The sequence below is a fragment of the Mytilus trossulus genome, chromosome 3, assembly GCF_036588685.1.
Source record: "Mytilus trossulus isolate FHL-02 chromosome 3, PNRI_Mtr1.1.1.hap1, whole genome shotgun sequence".
NCBI lineage: Eukaryota > Metazoa > Mollusca > Bivalvia > Mytilida > Mytilidae > Mytilus > Mytilus trossulus.
In genome coordinates this window covers 67415164-67434688 of record NC_086375.1, presented here as the reverse complement: position 1 = coordinate 67434688, position 19525 = coordinate 67415164, and the positions used below count along the sequence as shown (strand labels likewise).

At 31.6% G+C, this 19525-nt stretch overlaps 1 protein-coding gene across 7 annotated transcripts in view; it reads right to left on the bottom strand.

Moving 5' to 3' along the window:
- The window catches only part of LOC134712196 (rap guanine nucleotide exchange factor 4-like), a 102925-nt gene that overhangs the window by 23139 nt on the left and 60261 nt on the right, over positions 1 to 19525 (bottom strand). For all 7 annotated transcript variants that reach the window (XM_063573505.1, XM_063573507.1, XM_063573504.1 and 4 more), the window contains 2 exons: positions 6009 to 6154; positions 4129 to 4205 (listed from right to left, as the gene is read on the bottom strand). In XM_063573505.1, the coding sequence (XP_063429575.1) occupies positions 4129 to 4205; positions 6009 to 6154 (223 nt within the window). The remainder of the gene's footprint in view (positions 1 to 4128; positions 4206 to 6008; positions 6155 to 19525) is intronic.

Sequence of the window (19525 nt, the reverse complement as noted above, 5' to 3'; positions counted from 1 at the left end):
TAATAAACATATAAATGGCAAACACATATTATCAAATATATCTAGTAAAACACATTGATTTTTCCCAACATGTCCCACACGCCACGTTGACTATTCCACAACTGTGTTACAATGATTTGTTCACACATGTCGCATTGACCTTCCCCATGTGTTGCATTGACTCTTCTCAATATGTACACTCCATATGTGACATTGGCTATTCCCCATATGTTGCATTGACTATTCCACATATGTTGTATTGACTATTCCCCATATGTGATATTGACTATTCCCCATATGTGACATTGACTATTCCCCTTATGTGACATTGACTATTCCCCTTATGTGACATTGACTATTCCCCATATGTTGCATTGATTATTCCCCATATGTGACATTGACTATTCCCCATATGTGACATTGACTATTCCCCTTATGTGACATTGACTATTCCCCATATGTGACATTGACTATTCCCCTTATGTGACATTGACTATTCCCCTTATGTGACATTGACTATTCCCCATATGTTGCATTGATTATTCCCCATATGTGACATTGACTATTCCCCATATGTGACATTGACTATTCCCCTTATGTGACATTGACTATTCCCCATATGTGACATTGACTATTCCCCATATGTGACATTGACTATTCCCCATATGTGACATTGGCTATTCCCCATATGTTGCATTGATTATTCCCCATATGTGACATTGACTATTCCCCATATGTGACATTGACTATTCCCCATATGTTGTATTGACTATTCCCCATATGTGATATTGACTATTCCCTACATGTGACATTGACTATTCCCCATATCCCAAATTGTAACTTTGACTTATTATCATATGTTGTACTATTTGACTATTCCATGCATGCCATCTTATGTGACATTGGCTATTCCCCATATGTTGCATTGATTATTCCCCATATGTGACATTGACTGTTCCCCATATGTGACATTGACTATTCCCCATATGTTGTATTGACTATTTCCCATATGTGATATTGACTATTCCCTACATGTGACATTGACTATTCCCCATATCCCAAATTGTAACTTTGACTTATTATCATATGTTGTACTATTTGACTATTCCATGCATGCCATCTTATGTGACATTGGCTATTCCCCATATGTTGCATTGATTATTCCCCATATGTGACATTGACTATTCCCCATATGTGACATTGACTATTCCCCATATGTGACATTGACTATTCCTCTTATGTGACATTGGCTATTCCCCATATGTTGCATTGATTATTCCCCATATGTGACATTGACTATTCCCCATATGTGACATTGACTATTCCACATATGTGACATTGACTATTCCACATATGTTGTATTGACTATTCCCCATATGTGATATTGACTATTCCCTACATTTGACATTGACTATTCCCCATATCCCAAATTGTAACTTTGACTTATTATCATATGTTGTACTATTTGACTATTCCATGCATGCCATCTTATGTGACATTGACTATTCCCCATATGTTGTATTGATTATTCCCCATATGTTGTATTGTTTATTCCCCATATGTGACATTGACTATTCCCCATATGTGACATTGACTATTCCCCATATGTGACATTCATTGACTATTCCCCATATGTGACATTGACTATTCCCCATATGTGACATTGACTATTCCCCATGTGACATTGACTATTCCCCTTATGTGACATTGACTATTCCCCTTATGTGACATTGACTATTCCCCATATGTGACTTTGACTATTCCCCATGTGACATTGACTATTCCCCAAATGTTGTATAGACTATTCCCCATATGTGACATTGACTCTTCCCCATGTGTGACATTGACTCTTCCCAATATGTACACTCCATAAATGGCATTGACTATTCCCCATATGTGACATTGATTATTCCCCATATGTGACATTGACTATTCCCCATATGTGACAGTGACTCTTCCCCATATGTGACATTGACTCTTCCCAATATGTACACTCCATAAATGGCGTTGACTATTCCCCATATGTGACATTGACTCTTCCCAATATGTACACTCCATAAATGGCGTTGACTATTCCCCATTTGTGACATTGACTATTCCCCATATGTGACAGTGACTTTTCCCCTATGTGACATTGACTCTTCCCAATACGTACACTCTATACATGGCATTGACTATTCCCCATATGTGACATTGATTATTCCCCATATGTGACATTGACTATTCCCCATATGTGACATTGACTATTCCCCATATGTGACATTGACTATTCCCCTATGTGACATTGACTCTTCCCAATATGTACACTCCATAAATGGCATTGACTATTCCCCATATGTGACATTGATTATTCCCCATATGTGACATTGACTATTCCCCATATGTGACAGTGACTATTCCACATATGTTGTATTGACTATTCCCCATATGTGATATTGACTATTCCCTACATTTGACATTGACTATTCCCCATATCCCAAATTGTAACTTTGACTTATTATCATATGTTGTACTATTTGACTATTCCATGCATGCCATCTTATGTGACATTGACTATTCCCCATATGTTGTATTGATTATTCCCCATATGTTGTATTGTTTATTCCCCATATGTGACATTGACTATTCCCCATATGTGACATTGACTATTCCCCATATGTGACATTCATTGACTATTCCCCATATGTGACATTGACTATTCCCCATATGTGACATTGACTATTCCCCATGTGACATTGACTATTCCCCTTATGTGACATTGACTATTCCCCTTATGTGACATTGACTATTCCCCATATGTGACTTTGACTATTCCCCATGTGACATTGACTATTCCCCAAATGTTGTATAGACTATTCCCCATATGTGACATTGACTCTTCCCCATGTGTGACATTGACTCTTCCCAATATGTACACTCCATAAATGGCATTGACTATTCCCCATATGTGACATTGATTATTCCCCATATGTGACATTGACTATTCCCCATATGTGACAGTGACTCTTCCCCATATGTGACATTGACTCTTCCCAATATGTACACTCCATAAATGGCGTTGACTATTCCCCATATGTGACATTGACTCTTCCCAATATGTACACTCCATAAATGGCGTTGACTATTCCCCATTTGTGACATTGACTATTCCCCATATGTGACAGTGACTTTTCCCCTATGTGACATTGACTCTTCCCAATACGTACACTCTATACATGGCATTGACTATTCCCCATATGTGACATTGATTATTCCCCATATGTGACATTGACTATTCCCCATATGTGACATTGACTATTCCCCATATGTGACATTGACTATTCCCCTATGTGACATTGACTCTTCCCAATATGTACACTCCATAAATGGCATTGACTATTCCCCATATGTGACATTGATTATTCCCCATATGTGACATTGACTATTCCCCATATGTGACAGTGACTCTTCCCCATATGTGACATTGACTCTTCCCAATATGTACACTCCATAAATGGCGTTGACTATTCCCCATATGTGACATTGATTATTCCCCATATGTGACAGTTACTCTTCCCCATATGTGACATTGACTCTTCCCAATATGTACACTCCATAAATGGCGTTGACTATTCCCCATTTGTGACATTGACTATTCCCAATACGTACACTCTATACATGGCATTGACTATTCCCCACATGTTGCATTGACTATTCCCCATATGTGACATTGACTATTCCCCATATGTGACATTGACTATTCCCCATATGTGACATTGACTATTCCCCTTATGTGACATTGACGATTCCCCATATGTGACATTGACTATTCCCCTTATGTGACATTGACTATTCCCCTTATGTGACATTGACTATTCCCCATATGTGACATTGACTATTCCCCATATGTGACATGGACTATTTCCCCATATGTTGTATTGACTATTCCCCATATGTGACATTGACTATTCTCTACATGTGACATTGACTATTCCCCATATCCCAAATTGTAACTTTGACTTATTATCATATGTTGTACTATTTGATTATTCCATACATACCACATTGTCTTTTCCCCATGTGTCCCAAGGACTACTCCACACTTGTATCACTACAATGACATTGCCATTGTTGTTAAACTATATTTGTAGATTTACATGTGTTCCTCACCTTTCCATATATAACAACATTAACTGATCCTTTCAGTATAATATACCACGACTTTCCCTCATCTCCTTGATTAAATACTGGAAAAAGTAAAAATAATTCTAGTTAATTTTTCTGAAAATCTGACAAAACCCAGCTGTTTAAATTAAAGATTAATACATATATTCTCTCCTTTTTAATAGAATATTGTAAGAATTATTATTTTATCCAAAATTGCATACGAAATATAAATAGCCCACTGTTACTTTCCTTTTCTTCCTATTTTATACCAAATCCTTTAATTCATATTGTATACCAAATATCAATAGTCCATGGTACTAACTATCCTTTTATTCTTACTGTATACCAAATATCAATAGTCCATTGAAAGAACTATCCTTTATTAATATACCAAATATAAATTGTGTACTATTAGAACAATACTTCTATTAATAATTGTAAAGATAGTTTCATGTGAGAGGGGTCCTCTGTGGAACAGAAGTCTATGTAGTTCATCTACATTAACTATAGCAGGTCAATTATGAAGTTGTGAGTTTGAACCTGCATGCAGCAGGTGTGTTTTCAACTCCAATATAAATTGACTTAAATGACAAGAAAAGGTTTTAATATCAAACGTTAAATATCATCCCAAAAATGCATTAAGAGAACCTATATCAAGCTGACCCCCAAATAATTTGGATGGCATATGACCTATAAATCTCTGTTATTCTATTTTTTTTCCACATAACTTCCATCCATTATGAAAGAAAACCTGATCACACATTTATTCTTTTTAAAATGTTAAATAAATAAGTTACATATATAGAATTTACCAATTATTTAAAATATATCACACAGAACGAACTAATTTCAAAGATAATTATATGTATACTGAGGTCCAATTTAATTTTGTGTCACAAAGTATTCCCTACTGTATCAAAGGAAGAAAACAAATAATCATTTTCCAATATCACCATTATATTGTAACTTTTCCAATCTTTAAATTTAATTTTAAAACTAATTTCAAACATGTATATCACACTTTTTTGATAAAACCACTTGGCACAAGGAATCCTTGAATAAGCATTAAATAAGCTGGTAATAAATATTCAATATAAATTAAAGTATATGTAATAAATATAATCTTAACTAAGACATCATATTTTGACTTAAACATGTGAATATATAAATTTAATTGAAAAATATGCTTAAAAGAAGACATATAGGTTTTAATAACTCCAGAAAAATTAATAATAAGTGTTAAATTCATTTCATTTTTATATAATGGCATTTGCCATTTAGAAATATTCAAAAAGGATATTTTGAAAGAGAATTCTCATTAGCATTGTATAGAATATTACTTTTATGATCATCACATAACATTTTAACAAAAGTTTATGGTTACAAATTTCTATATTACTAAAATGTAGAACTGATTTACAAAAGAAAACATAAACAGTAACATAAGACACATTACAAATCGGAGTAAGTGATCAAAGGAATTGAGTTTGAATAATAATCTTGTGTGGTTTACAATGTGAAGCCTTTTATCTGTTCCATTGTTCAGAGTAACATTTATGACTTGAGTTCAATCCTTTATTTGAAATCTAGAATTGAGCAAACAAAATCAAAAACAGTTGTATATGCCTGTCCCAGTTCAGAGGCCTGGTATTCGGTGCTTATGGTTGCTGTCATTCATATTTGTTATATCTTTATTTTTTAAAATAATCAAACCCTTGATTGTCCTTTTTGAATCATTTAATATTTTTATGTAGGGGTCTTTTATATCTGAATGTACAGTATGTATTTTGAACATTGCTAAAGGTCAAACAGTGACCTGTAGATGCATATATAAACATCCTTTGGATGTTGTGTTAAAACATTTTCTTACTGTTAAAACTTACACACAGTGCCAGCTTTTTCATGAGATTCAAAGATAAGAACACTGGCTAGTTCTTTCTTGACCATCGTAGATAAATGGGATAGTGCTTTAATGTGCAGTAGTTCTTCATAGATAATCTCCAAATCTTCACAGGTTCTATCATGGGGACTGAAAACAGAAAGATTAATAATGATAGTACTGGTATATTGAATCCTAAAGAAGTTAACTAGGGTTACACAACATGCTGGAAAACTGAAAAGGACTAATTTGACAAGACATAAATTAGGATCTACCATCCAAGTAAAAGAGGAAAAAACATGGTGATGTACAAGGAAAGACAAAAAAGAAATGAAGATGAGATTTATGAAGAAATGAATAAGAAAATGAACATACAGATGAACATATAGTGGAGTACTTGACATGGTAGGTAAAGCATTGATGATGATGCAATTTTCAAACTGACAGCAGATTTGAAAATATACAATTCCTGATGTTTATTTTTTTTTAATTTAAGCTTGTTTCTCTCCCCTTAAACCTACATGATGCTGTTTCATAAACTTTATCTTATTTGGGGGATTATTGCCTTTGTAATGACAATGATGACATTTACCAAATGCCATCTTTCATCACAAGAAGGTCAATCTTCAATTAACTTGATTTAAGTTCATCACTTCATTTTCAAGAGAATACTCCTTCTTGCCTGATGGCAACTACTTCAGACACCCATAGTTACAGGACAGATCTTAGAGACAATTACAAAATTAATGCTGAAGACAGTCTGCAGTAGACAATTTGTGATTGCTAATCTTAACTCCTTCTTAAACCCACTGTTGACTATAAATAATGTACAATGAAGAAAACTCTTTCCAAGATGTATTGGAGGAATTGATCTGAAATCTCACAATCCTTGACAGAACACTTAAATGCCCAAATAGGCCAATCTATGGAACACGTTTGTAATGATATTAGTTATCTGAAGTAAATAAACACCCATTACTATGTTATCAGACTGGTAATGAATGCAGTACTAAAGATAAATATTTGATAGGGACTTATTAGGTATTATATCACTGTAGTGCTATATTCCCCTCTGTACAATCATAACACGATTTATTGGTGACAATGTTTTTCTGTTATACAAAACTGTAGTTCAGTCATAATGTATATGTCTTGATAAATTCAATTGAAGCTACAGTCAAACCTATATATAGATTGAGGTTACTCTTGGGACCAGTGAAAACTGATCTTATATAAGAGAGATGACCTTGAAGGTCCATAATACTTAGTAATTAATACAATGAAACAAAAACTGTATATAGAGGTGTAACCCTTGGGACCAATGAAAACTGATCTTATGTAAGAGAGATGACCTTTGAGTTCCATAATACTAAGTAATTACTACAGTGAAACAAGAAAAGGGCAACCTGACAAGACAAGTTTTCTCTTTCTAGAGGTGACCTTGAGCTTAGTAAGTTTTGTTGTACATAAATTGTATGTACACATTTTCTTACTTAAAATTCATCTCCAGTATATATCAACATTACTATGAATTAATAAAAGACTATTTTCATTAATAAATCTTTCTTCTTTAGAATAGTTCAATTGAATCTCTAAAGAGACGAACATTTATCCAGAGTAAAAACCCAATAGGTCAAGAGATCAATTATGATTAAATTCTCACAAATTGCAGAGAAAAATCAAGAGGAAGTCAAATTAAGATGTCAAGAAAAAGAGTATGAAAATTTATGAGTATGGCCTTCAATGGTATCACTGGGAAAAGAAATTACGAAAATTGGGATCTACTTTATCATCCAAATGAACTTGTAGTGTGTACGATTTGCTGAACATTGACTGAAATAAGAATTAATTACATGATATGAAGGTTGACTTTAAGATTATAAAGATCAAATATGTGCCTATTGTAGTCTGAAAAATTCTTTTACCCTACATACGTGGCCTTCAACATACAGTTATTAAATTTGTTTAAAAAATCTACTTTATCATTCTAATAAACTTATAGTTGGTACAATTTTCTACACATTGACTTAATCAAGAAATGAAGGTCGATTAATGGCTGAAGATTAGAAAGATCTAATATGCCTGTTATATAGTCTGTAATTTGCTGCTATTACCCCACATATGTGACTTTCAATGAATAGATATAGCGTGATCAGCATATAGCATTAAATCACATTCAAACCTTTGCTATATGGATGTCCTATGACTTGCAGACAGATGTAAGCTTTTGTTAAATTCGTTGAAAGCGTTGCGTTTCTTCGAGATAAAGTGCAGCAATAAAAGTGAGAGTATGTAACTTAATTATACACTGAAAAACATGAATAAAGGATAAATCTTCTGACATAAGTCAACTAACTATATGACACATTAAGCAAGATAAAAAGTCAATTTAAGATTCTTTAAAAAATCTTGTATAACTTCATGTTACATGTTATCATAACAAAAATCTATTACATTTTTGATAAACAGGCCATTTATAACAATTTTGAACAAACTACACCACCAGATAAATAAGATAACACGCTATATTAGCAAAAATTAAATAAGTAATAAAAATCAAGTCTTATATGAGCAAAATATATTGAGCAACATGTATATTGAGATTATGTTCACTAATTATAATTTATACCAGTCTCTGTAGGTAAATGTTTTTGGCAAACAGGAAGTAAAAAATCAAAGGAAAACTGAAAACCTATCATACTGTATGACAAGACCAGTTGATTCTTGGTTTATAACCAGAAGCTATGACTTGTACTTACTGATAGAAATGTTACCAAATCGTTATATACATGCATGACATTTTAACAGATATCAGAGTTCAGCAACATTAAAGGCATTGAAAACATCTCAGACAGTGTTGTATTACCAGACAAAGCTTGGTAGAATGTGCTATATTTCAAAAAGCTTACTCTTGTCAGAAGTTTCTAATAAAATGCCACAGAATTGTGTTACAGACAGATTGTGGTAAACTTGAGAGATGGGTATACTTATGGAAGGAGGACTGCCAATTCAGGATGACATGATTTAATATGAGGTCAAAATATTGAATCCTGGTTCCAAAGCAGACAAAATGAGACTGTATTATAAGTGTTTTTTAATAAAAACATTGTAAGGGTCACCCTAAATGCATTATTGTGATTTTGAGTTAATAAATCTTTGCTCTTACAAGTCTTTGGTCTTGGTCTGATCCAAACAGAAACCAAACCCAAAAATCCCCACTGTCCAAGCTAACTTTCTACCATGAGACCAGAGAAAAGTCATGCAATGATAAATAAATTGAAAATCTTTGGACCTTCAACTTAACTCAGTTGAAAATTTAAACATTGGCAAAACAACAAAGAATCATTATGTCAACTAAGTTAAGTCTATCATATAGTAAGAAGTAGGTCTAAGGTTGGTATGTCATTCCCTTGAACTGTTTTATTTTCAGATACTGTACCATCCAATTGTATGATAATTAACCCAATTAAGGATAAAACAATTATGATATCGAAACCTTACATTCATGTTATACACCAGAGTGGTGTCATAGAAAAGTGGTTCATTGTCCGTTTCATACCATCAAATAAGAAATCATGTCTCATTTATCTCTTTCAATACATTAAAAAATTATCATTTAGCAAACACAAGGTGTAACTGCATATGAAAGGTATTGTTAATATTATCTTGGCCTTGCAGACAGATATCCCAACCTTACTTGTGACATAGTAACCTACTAAGTATTGAATAAAATAATGTTAAATATCATTTATATCCTTCAAGATATTCAAAGATATCATTATGAATTTATCTGAACATAATGTGCATGGGGTAACAGATGGACTCAGAGGCAAAGAAGAATACAACATATTTGAACAGACAGGCTAAATATGAATTTTTAAATGTGATCATGAAATTTAGTCAATACATCATGCATTGTAGTTGTCAATTGGATTCAATTCTGATTAAAGGGTTCATCTATCCTGGTACTTTTGCTCTTTCAAAATAAAGTTTGAAAGTATTCAACTACTTTTGAAGACCTATTTATGTTAATGGTTGAGGGTCATACTGGTAAGCAACATAAGATAGTGTTTATGTGATGTAAATAGCTTATGGGTAGATTTATCATTAAGCTATATATATACAGCCATCCATTGAAGGCCAAATCTATTATCATCCCATCCATAGTAATCAGTGGTTATATTAATTTAAGAGACATAGGGGAGTTGATTTCTAACTGTTTCTGATTTATACTGGACATAGTACATCTACTTAAGTTTATTCTAGACAAAATCTTTATTTTAGAAGAATTATTTCAGAATTTCACAAGCTATTTAACTTGACAATTTTTTATTATTGCTACTGTTAATTTTCAGTTAAATTAAGCAGAAAATGTTACTGCCTGTTTAATTGAAATAGTTTACTATAAGACAAATTTCAGTCTAATTACCTAAAATTTTTCAATTCCTAGAAGAAAAAAATTGATAAAAAAATGTACGAGGACATACAAACAAAGGACAGGTGTAGATTTCAAGAGTTCTATAGAATTGACATAAATCTCACCAGATGTTATTGATTCTGAAGCATAGTTTATTTAACTGATGTTCAAATAACATGCAACTTCCCAAGAATCAAAACAATTATTGGTTTCTAAGGAGATACAAGAAATTTTCACACTCTTTGTAGACTGAACTTTATATCATCCTTTCTTAATTTATTTAAATATGCCCTTGACACTCATAAATGTTTCCTTCACAATTGTAAATGTTCTTTATATGTCAAGAAACATGCATATGGGGTAAATACTTTACATGAAGTGTGATAATCAAGAAAAATGGTTGCCTTTAAAAAGCACTGTAGTACATGTACATAGCCAATAAGTATAGCAATGTTACAACACCAAAAAATGTTGACTGGTGTATATATGATAATGAATACTACTGAAACTTTATGGGAAAAAAACACAACTGCCATTTTCATCGAAGTGAAATAGGAAAAGTAAATAGCAAGAACTTTGACGAGTTATTTTTGTAAATCTACATGAATTTTTAAACTCCCTACAAGGCATTTCCTTTATTGTATTATTCTAATGAAAACAAAGCATAATTGGAAATTGTTTTTAAGATTAATTCATTATAATTTCACACCAAGGATATGCCATGCTCTATTTAATATTATTTGGATATTCTTAGGAAACCAAGATGAAATATAGAAATGAAACAATAATTAAATATATAGGTATAGGCCTTTAATATAGCCATACAGTATGAGTCTTTGGTCACTATTATAGTCTGTAACAGCAACATGCTTTATGGATCTAGGATTTTGAAAAAAAGGGATGCACCAACAAGGCAACACTAGGAAGGAGACTTGTGAAAATGTTATGCATTAAATATATATGTAGCTCCAGAGCACCTCCCCTCCCCCTAAATCAGCCTAAAACATATAAATGTATAATTTCTATTAAAATTTCTTTTGTGGACCTATCTATTTACAAATCAGGATAAATTCTCCTTATTTTTGTAAATTAGAAATAACGGCAAGTCAAATATTTTCAAATATTCCAATAATTATTAGCATAAGCTGTGCCAACTCAAGTGTTTATAAACTTGTTCAGTCACCACACATTTTTCTTTTTTAATTCTCAGAAGCATGAAAAATTGTCCCCAACATGGGATATATAACAAAGTACTGAGATGGAATTTTCACTAATCATAATTAGTACAAAGTTAAAATGCATTACATTTATTAAATTTGGTGAACAAATCTCTGATGTTAGCATTCATACAGTTCTCCATGGATTACAGTCAGCTCGCATAAAAACTATGTAACCAGCGAAAATAATAGAAAATCACATCCCTTGAATAACTAATACTAAACTACCCATAATAAAATTATATAACATTATGTAATATTTTTGATTTCAAATCCCTTTAGGCTGCAATATGTTTAATCTAAAATATCTGTAAAAAAGTGTCATAAAACAGATATCCCATTTAATTTCTTTTTAAATAAATTTAATTATATAATAGGGGCATGTATTTGTACTAAGAAGTGGTAAATATCAAGGAGGTAGTATCCAAATGAACAGCATATATGAACTTCAAAAAGACAGATGTCTGAAGTACACAATATGTTAATGAGATCTTGATCATCCCACCTAACAAAGTACTTTTAAAGACTAAGATCACTTGTACCAAATGTAGATATTTGGTGAAACCACATCAAATAAGATACAAATACAGGTATAACAAACAAAATTTAAAAGCAAACTGTAGTAAAATATGTTATGATCGTGATGTGAGGTGTGAGTTTTTGTTACATGCTAAAAACATCACTGTGACTATATATTACTTCCTTACGACAATGATCATAAGAATACAATTAAAAGAATGTTAATCTAATATAAGATCTTTAACTTCTTATAATACCATTACACTGCAAATGTCAGTTCAATATCTGCAAGGGTAGAAAAAAGGCTCTAATTTTCAGGATTTTTCTTAAGGGAAAAGCAGATAATATGATCAATTATTTGTCAACCAAAATCAAACTTATATGAGTATGTATTTGTAAACCCACCTTAATATCTGATTGAGCAGAATAAGACAATTGATTGATTGATTGGTTGATTGATTGATTTTGCTTGCTTAATAATTATGACAATTGAATTATTTAGATTCCCAAAGGAAGGACTGAAAATGGATATTAAAATGTCACTTCTATTTTCTGGAAATAATTCACATGTAATTGGTAGCAATATATAGCATATAACTAACAGTCAGTGTACTAAAAATCAACAATAAAATCAACCATTCAAGACCCTAATGGGTAGTTAAGGTTAGGTCGTTAAAAAAAACCCTCATCATCAGTTAAATATTTACAGTTTTGCTTCTTATATATGCATCCTTGGGTTCAAAAATTTGCCTTAGAGAGTTTCTGATGAAGGTTAATCCAGAGAAGAGCTTCAGAGGCATGAAATTTATAAAGTGTTGTAATCATTTCAACCATGTTAATAGTGATAGCTGTGAAAAATTCTCATATTGTCCACAATTCAATCTTTAAGTTGATCAGAAGTTGAAGGAAGTGATAATGCAAGAAGAGGCAATGTAGAAAAGTACTTTTGAAATTTGTAACCCAATTAATACAAAGGGAGACAGTCAAAATGCTCTTGATCCATATTTAATAGTGAGTTTATTCAATAAGAAAGCTGTTCATCACTTGTGTAGAATTAACAGACAGATAATTTTCCTCTTTCTACCAAGAGCAGAAGACTAACTCCAAGGTCAATGCTATTGCATTAAATCTTGATGGACCAGATAACAAATCTATTACTTAGTGATTTACCAATAATATCATTGTTTAGTAAACAACAGTAATCCATTTCACCATCGGTGACAATAAGCATTAATAAAAATAGTCAATAGTTCATCTCGCTATCTGCGATAAGATAAATCATTATTGTTTACGAATGTTTATTTACCAAATTTGATATGCTTTTATGCTTTTAAAATTCCTTTGCATTTTATTTTACAAACCAAGAATTCTAATTTTAGTCAAATCTTAAACATTCATAAGTATAAAGTTATTACATGGGGTTTCTTTGTTGGAATCACCACTTCTAGCATACCAGGGTACTTGAATGACTGAGAATAGATTTAAGACCCATTGTGTTCAAGTTACATAAGACATATTAAGCAATCAATTTACTATTCCCTTCATTGATAAAACCTTTCTAACAGAAACTTGACAATTACAATAATACTCTCTTAAATATGTTATTTGTAAGAATGAAAAAAAGAAATATGAGATATATTAATTTCCATTGAACTCCAACTGATATCATATTGGGCTGACTGTATATGTAAAGAAAAATATTTTCAAAAAATCTAAAACTTCTGCCCATTGAAGATAACACTTCTATATAAATTAATTTACACCAATGTCATGTAATGAAATCAGATACCCAGCATTTATCATGCTTTTCAATAACATAAGGCTAAATCCCTGAAAGACCTCCTCCTCAACAACGGAAAACTATCAATCTGCATTGACAATAATATCTTGGTGTAAAAAGGAAAATAACAAAAAATATGAAACCCCAAGGAAAATTCAAATCAGAAAGCCTTTAATCAAATGGCAAGATCAAAAGCTCAAACACATTAAAAAATGGAAAACAACTGTCACATTCTTGACCTGGTACAGGCATTTGCCTAACATCCTCATTGTGTATCTAATACATACTATAAGCACCTTTTTTCATAAAGAGACAGTTTCATATTTTTGGGTATTCCATTTCATTTTAAAAGGTAATTTGATCTTATATAAAAATATATTTGTTAATAAATTGGTTTTTAAATCTGAATTTACCTTCAAGCAAATTATCTTTTTAGAAATAAGAGTATTTAATATATTGCAATGGTTAATTCATTAGAAAGTTTTGAAGTTGTGTCCTGTTCAGCACATGGGTTCTTTTATTTTTTTATTTCATGATAATCATTGTAACATTTAGAAGATACTTGATCAACTTGGCATTTCGGAATTGAGGTACGACTACAGGGAGGGAAGCAAAAAAAAAAAGAAGAACTTTCACATTTATTTTCTTGTTCATATGTTGTGCATTCCTTTGTTAACCAGATAATACCGTATAGCGGGTTATTTTCGCGGGGTGTAAATTTTCGCTTATTTTCGCGGATAGAACAAAATCGCCAAAATAAATTCCGCCAATTTAAAAGTGTACATGCAAAGGTGATGTTAAAAATGTTGAATCCGCCAAAATAATAACCGCCAAAATTTTTCGTATACCTTATTCAATGAAAATCGCGAAATTTTACACCCGCGAAAAATAACCCGCTATACGGTATCTTTCATGGATTCCTTGGATAAAGATTTGAGTCTATGTTTATTATAGAAGATGTACACATCATGTTGACTATTTTTATGAAGCCAGGCCATTAACAAAAATAGCAGAATTTAATTCATATAATAATCCCATAAGTAATGTAACTATAATCTAAAGTGTCATGTCAGAAGTTATCATCTTTTATCATGACAACTTATTGAGTAAAAGTTGTAAATCACAAGACAAAAAGATAAGCCAGAAGGCCTTAGTGTCACATTCTTAAAACTAACAAAAATTGTACTGCAATGGTGAAATGGACAGTTGTCCTATACTTTCATTCTATAAAGTTAGGTTTCGCTCACTGCCTATTAAATCACCTACATTTATATGTTCATCTTTTTCTTTTTTTATGTTGAACTATATATATTTATATACCCTGTCACAAAACTCAGTTTCACCTGGTTTGGGAGTTGGAGAGATTTCCTCATTTTGTCTGTTCATCTATCTATTTGTCTGTCTGTCTGTCTGTCTGTTCGGCTTTCTATTTGTTAGTATGTTCATTTATATATAAGGCATTCATCTATCTATTAGTCTGTCTGTCTGTTCATCTATCTATTAGTCTGTCTGTTTGTTCATCTTTCTATTAGTCTGTCTGTCTGTTCATTTATCTATTTGTATGTCTGTCTGTTCATCTATCTATTAGTCTGTCTGTCTGTTCATCTATCTATTTGTCTGTCTGTCTGTTCATCTATCTATTAGTCTGTCTGTCTGTTCATCTATCTATTAGTCTGTCTGTCTGTACATCTATCTATTTGTCTGTCTGTCTGTTCATCTATCTATTAGCCTGTCTGTCTGTTCATCTATCTATTTGTCTGTCTGTCTCTTCATCTATCTATTAGTCTGTCTGTCTGTTCATCTATCTATTAGTCTGTCTGTCTGTTCATCTATCTATTTGTCTGTCTGTTCATCTATCTATTTGTCTGTCTGTCTGTTCATCTATCTATTAGTCTGTCTGTCTGTTCATCTATCTATTAGTCTGTCTGTTCATCTATCTATAAGTCTGTCTATTCATTTATATATGAGTCATTCATCTATCTATAATAATAAGTGTGTCTGTTCATCTATCTATTAGTCTGTCTGTCTGTTCATCTATCTATTAGTCTGTCTGTCTGTTCATCTATCTATTAGTCTGTCTGTCTCTTCATCTATCTATTTGTCTGTCTGTCTGTCTGTTCATCTATCTATTAGTCTGTCTGTCTGTTCATCTATCTATTAGTCTGTCTGTCTGTTCATCTATCTATTAGTCTGTCTGTCTCTTCATCTATCTATTTGTCTGTCTGTCTCTTCATCTATCTATTTGTATGTCTGTCTTTTCATCTATCTATTTGTATGTCTGTCTCTTCATCTATCTATTAGTCTGTCTGTCTCTTCATCTATCTATTTGTCTGTATGTCTGTTCATCTATCTATTTGTCTGTATGTCTGTTCATCTATCTATTTGTCTGTCTGTCTGTTCATCTATCTATTAGTCTGTCTGTCTGTTCATCTATCTATTTGTCTGTCTATCTCTTCATCTATCTATTAGTCTGTCTGTCTGTTCATCTATCTATTAGTCTGTCCTTCTCTTCATCTATCTATTTGTCTGTCTGTCTGTTCATCTATCTATTTGTCTGCATGTCTGTTCATCTATCTATTAGTCTGTCTGTCTGTTCATCTATCTATTAGTCTGTCTATTCATTTATATATGAGTCATTCATCTATCTATAATAATAAGTGTGTCTGTTCATCTATCTATTTGTCAATCTGTTTGTTCATTTATATAGGCATTCATATCCAGTTATTTGTCTATCTGTTCATTAATGTACAAGTCTGGCTGTTCATGTATTTAAGGATGTTCTCTCATATATTTATATGTCTGTCAGTTAATCTATCTAGTAGTCTGTTTTCATTTTTCTTTTAAATGAAATGTATGTGTCCAGAATACATGTATTATTTAAATCCTTGTAAACTTATATCTGTCAAAACATGGTTTGTTCAAAAGTGATATGACTGGAACCCATATTTTGTTAGTTTTTCCTTATTCTTTTTTAACAAAATTGAATTATTGTCCAACTAATATTGATAAAAAAAAATGCTGACACGATACTGGACTCTAATTACATCATTCTAAGCCCATAATAAAAATTTAATAATAAAATCACTTTAACTTTGGTTTTAAAGCCATAATTAAGGTGAATTTATAAGTTAATGGTCTGGCAGACCTGGCCTTGAATCAGTCATGGCTAAATGTTTTCTTCAATCATATTTTTATAATGTATGTACTTGAAGTTAAAGTCATGCAATATTACTTTTAAATGGTTATTATTACATATGATTATGTACAAATGTACTTCAAACAACACTGGTTCTTGGACCTGGGGCGAAAAATGTTTAAACAGTTGTCACTTTAATGTGAGAAATTTCAATGCTAATTTGATTGATAACTGTCAATAAGAAATGGACAATGATAAGTTATTATGGGGTAACAAAATATTGATGTCAAGATTAAAGTTCAAAACTGAACAAAACTTTGATCCAATTTTTTTCATTAAAATGATTTTATATTCAGCATACAAAAAAAAATATTCAATTAATCAAAATTGAACATTTCTTTTTAACATATGGCAAATGAAGCACTGGCATACATAAACATGCCCATACATTCAGAGAAAAAAACAAAACAAAATACAAGGGTAGTTGACTATATAAAGATCTTCAACTATTTTAAATGATTTACTCATGTAATTAAGTAGTATCTTAGGAATCAATGAGTCCTTCTTGGGAAATTATACCTATTAAATAGTTAACTTATAGGTTGCAAATTTTATCGATATTATTGATATAATTAGGAAAATAAACTACTAAAGGAAACTGTAATACATCAACCTGTTTAAACTATCAAGATTTTTTTTAAGCAGATGAAATTTAAGTTAAAAAACAAGATTTTTATCTAACTGTCAATAAGTTATATACCCTGACCTATTTAAATAACTCATATTTCAGTGTACAATAATGTCTGAATGTGTCCATTTGTGAGCTTAGTTAGTCCCCAAAAATTATTTTTCAAGGAAAATAAATCATTACAAGTATAGTTTGAAATTAACTTGTCTGTTCAAAATTAATTCCTATATATTTCAAATTCAAATGAGAGATGTATAATACCATGGTATAAATACAATTATATAATTAAAGATTATAAAACCTACCGTTTCCATAAAAGAATTTTAAGAAAATCATCTTCCTGATTGTGCACTGTCAGAGCCCTTAATCCACAACTAATTGTTGATGCTACGAGATGCTGCATTATATCCAAACAAACAGATCCTAATAGTCACGTTTTTTTCTCTGTCTCCTATCGATAACATCCAATTAACTTAAATGAGTATCAAATTGCAAAACAAAGAATTTGTGTAAGTGTTGTAATGTTATAAGAACTTCATTCTCTCATCATACTAATATTGAAGTATTTTGTCCGATCATGTCTCATGCATCATTAAACAGTATAGGTAGATTTCTGTGAAACATACATGATTATCAAAGAAATGAACATCATAATGACAGGTATAGCTCCATTGACAAATTAAGTTCCTTATGACAGGTGTGCAACAGGTAGATGCATCTTCACAGGGCTTGTCATGTCATAATTATAGACACACAAGTATTTATTCCCAGTTTTATGGACGAATTATTGTCCTAACAAATCACAAAGAAAATTTTAGTTACAATCTCAATATTGCTTCAACATAAATTAAATGACAGAATATATAAGGGTATAAATCTAATATCAAACTATCAAGTAAATTGGCTTTATTGTTATTATGAGAGCTTTTTAAAAATATCATTTATTTATATAGGGCTAAATCATGACATGCTATAAATTCCTTCATACCAGTTCACTGATTTATAGAGAGATTATCTGTCTCTCACTTAATGCTATATAAAGGTCAATATCAATTATTGAAGTTGGGTGTGCAATTCCCCCTCTGGCTAATTGGTCAATAAAAAAAATAATAGTTTAAATTAAATCTATTTTTTTACATTAAAGGATTTATTATCTACTGCTCAACTTTGACCAATAACTGGGGACAAAGCACATCATTTTTAGGCATAATAGTTACTTTTTATATTTTTGAAACTATAGATTCAGTTCACATTTTCTTAATATTAATACATTGAATATTATTTGATTGGCTACTGTTTGTCATCAAAATAATGCAGATTATACCCCTCATAGCTAAGGGTTACATTTCAATCAGGTTCATTTCAAATTCCACAAATAACTAGATAACAAGAGGCTGCCAGAGCAACAGCAAACCAGATTATTTAATCATTTGTTTCCTGGAATTTTTCTGTATCACAAGGACCACGACTCCTGAACAAAGAAAGTGAAAATGGTCAATATCAAACTTGACCTCCATTTAGTCATCAGGAACAGTATATTTTACATTTAAAAAGCTTTGGTTAAACTGTTCATATTAGTTACAGCACAGACACAACTGGACACACAATTTTTCAATGTTTCAAGAACCAGTGAAATGAAAATTTACCTCAATTTGGTCTTCAGTAACAACATATTAAAATTTGAATGGTTCATGCATGAGTAAATGCACAGACATGGTTTGGCCAAATATGAAATACAGCAATATATGACACAACTACTGACAC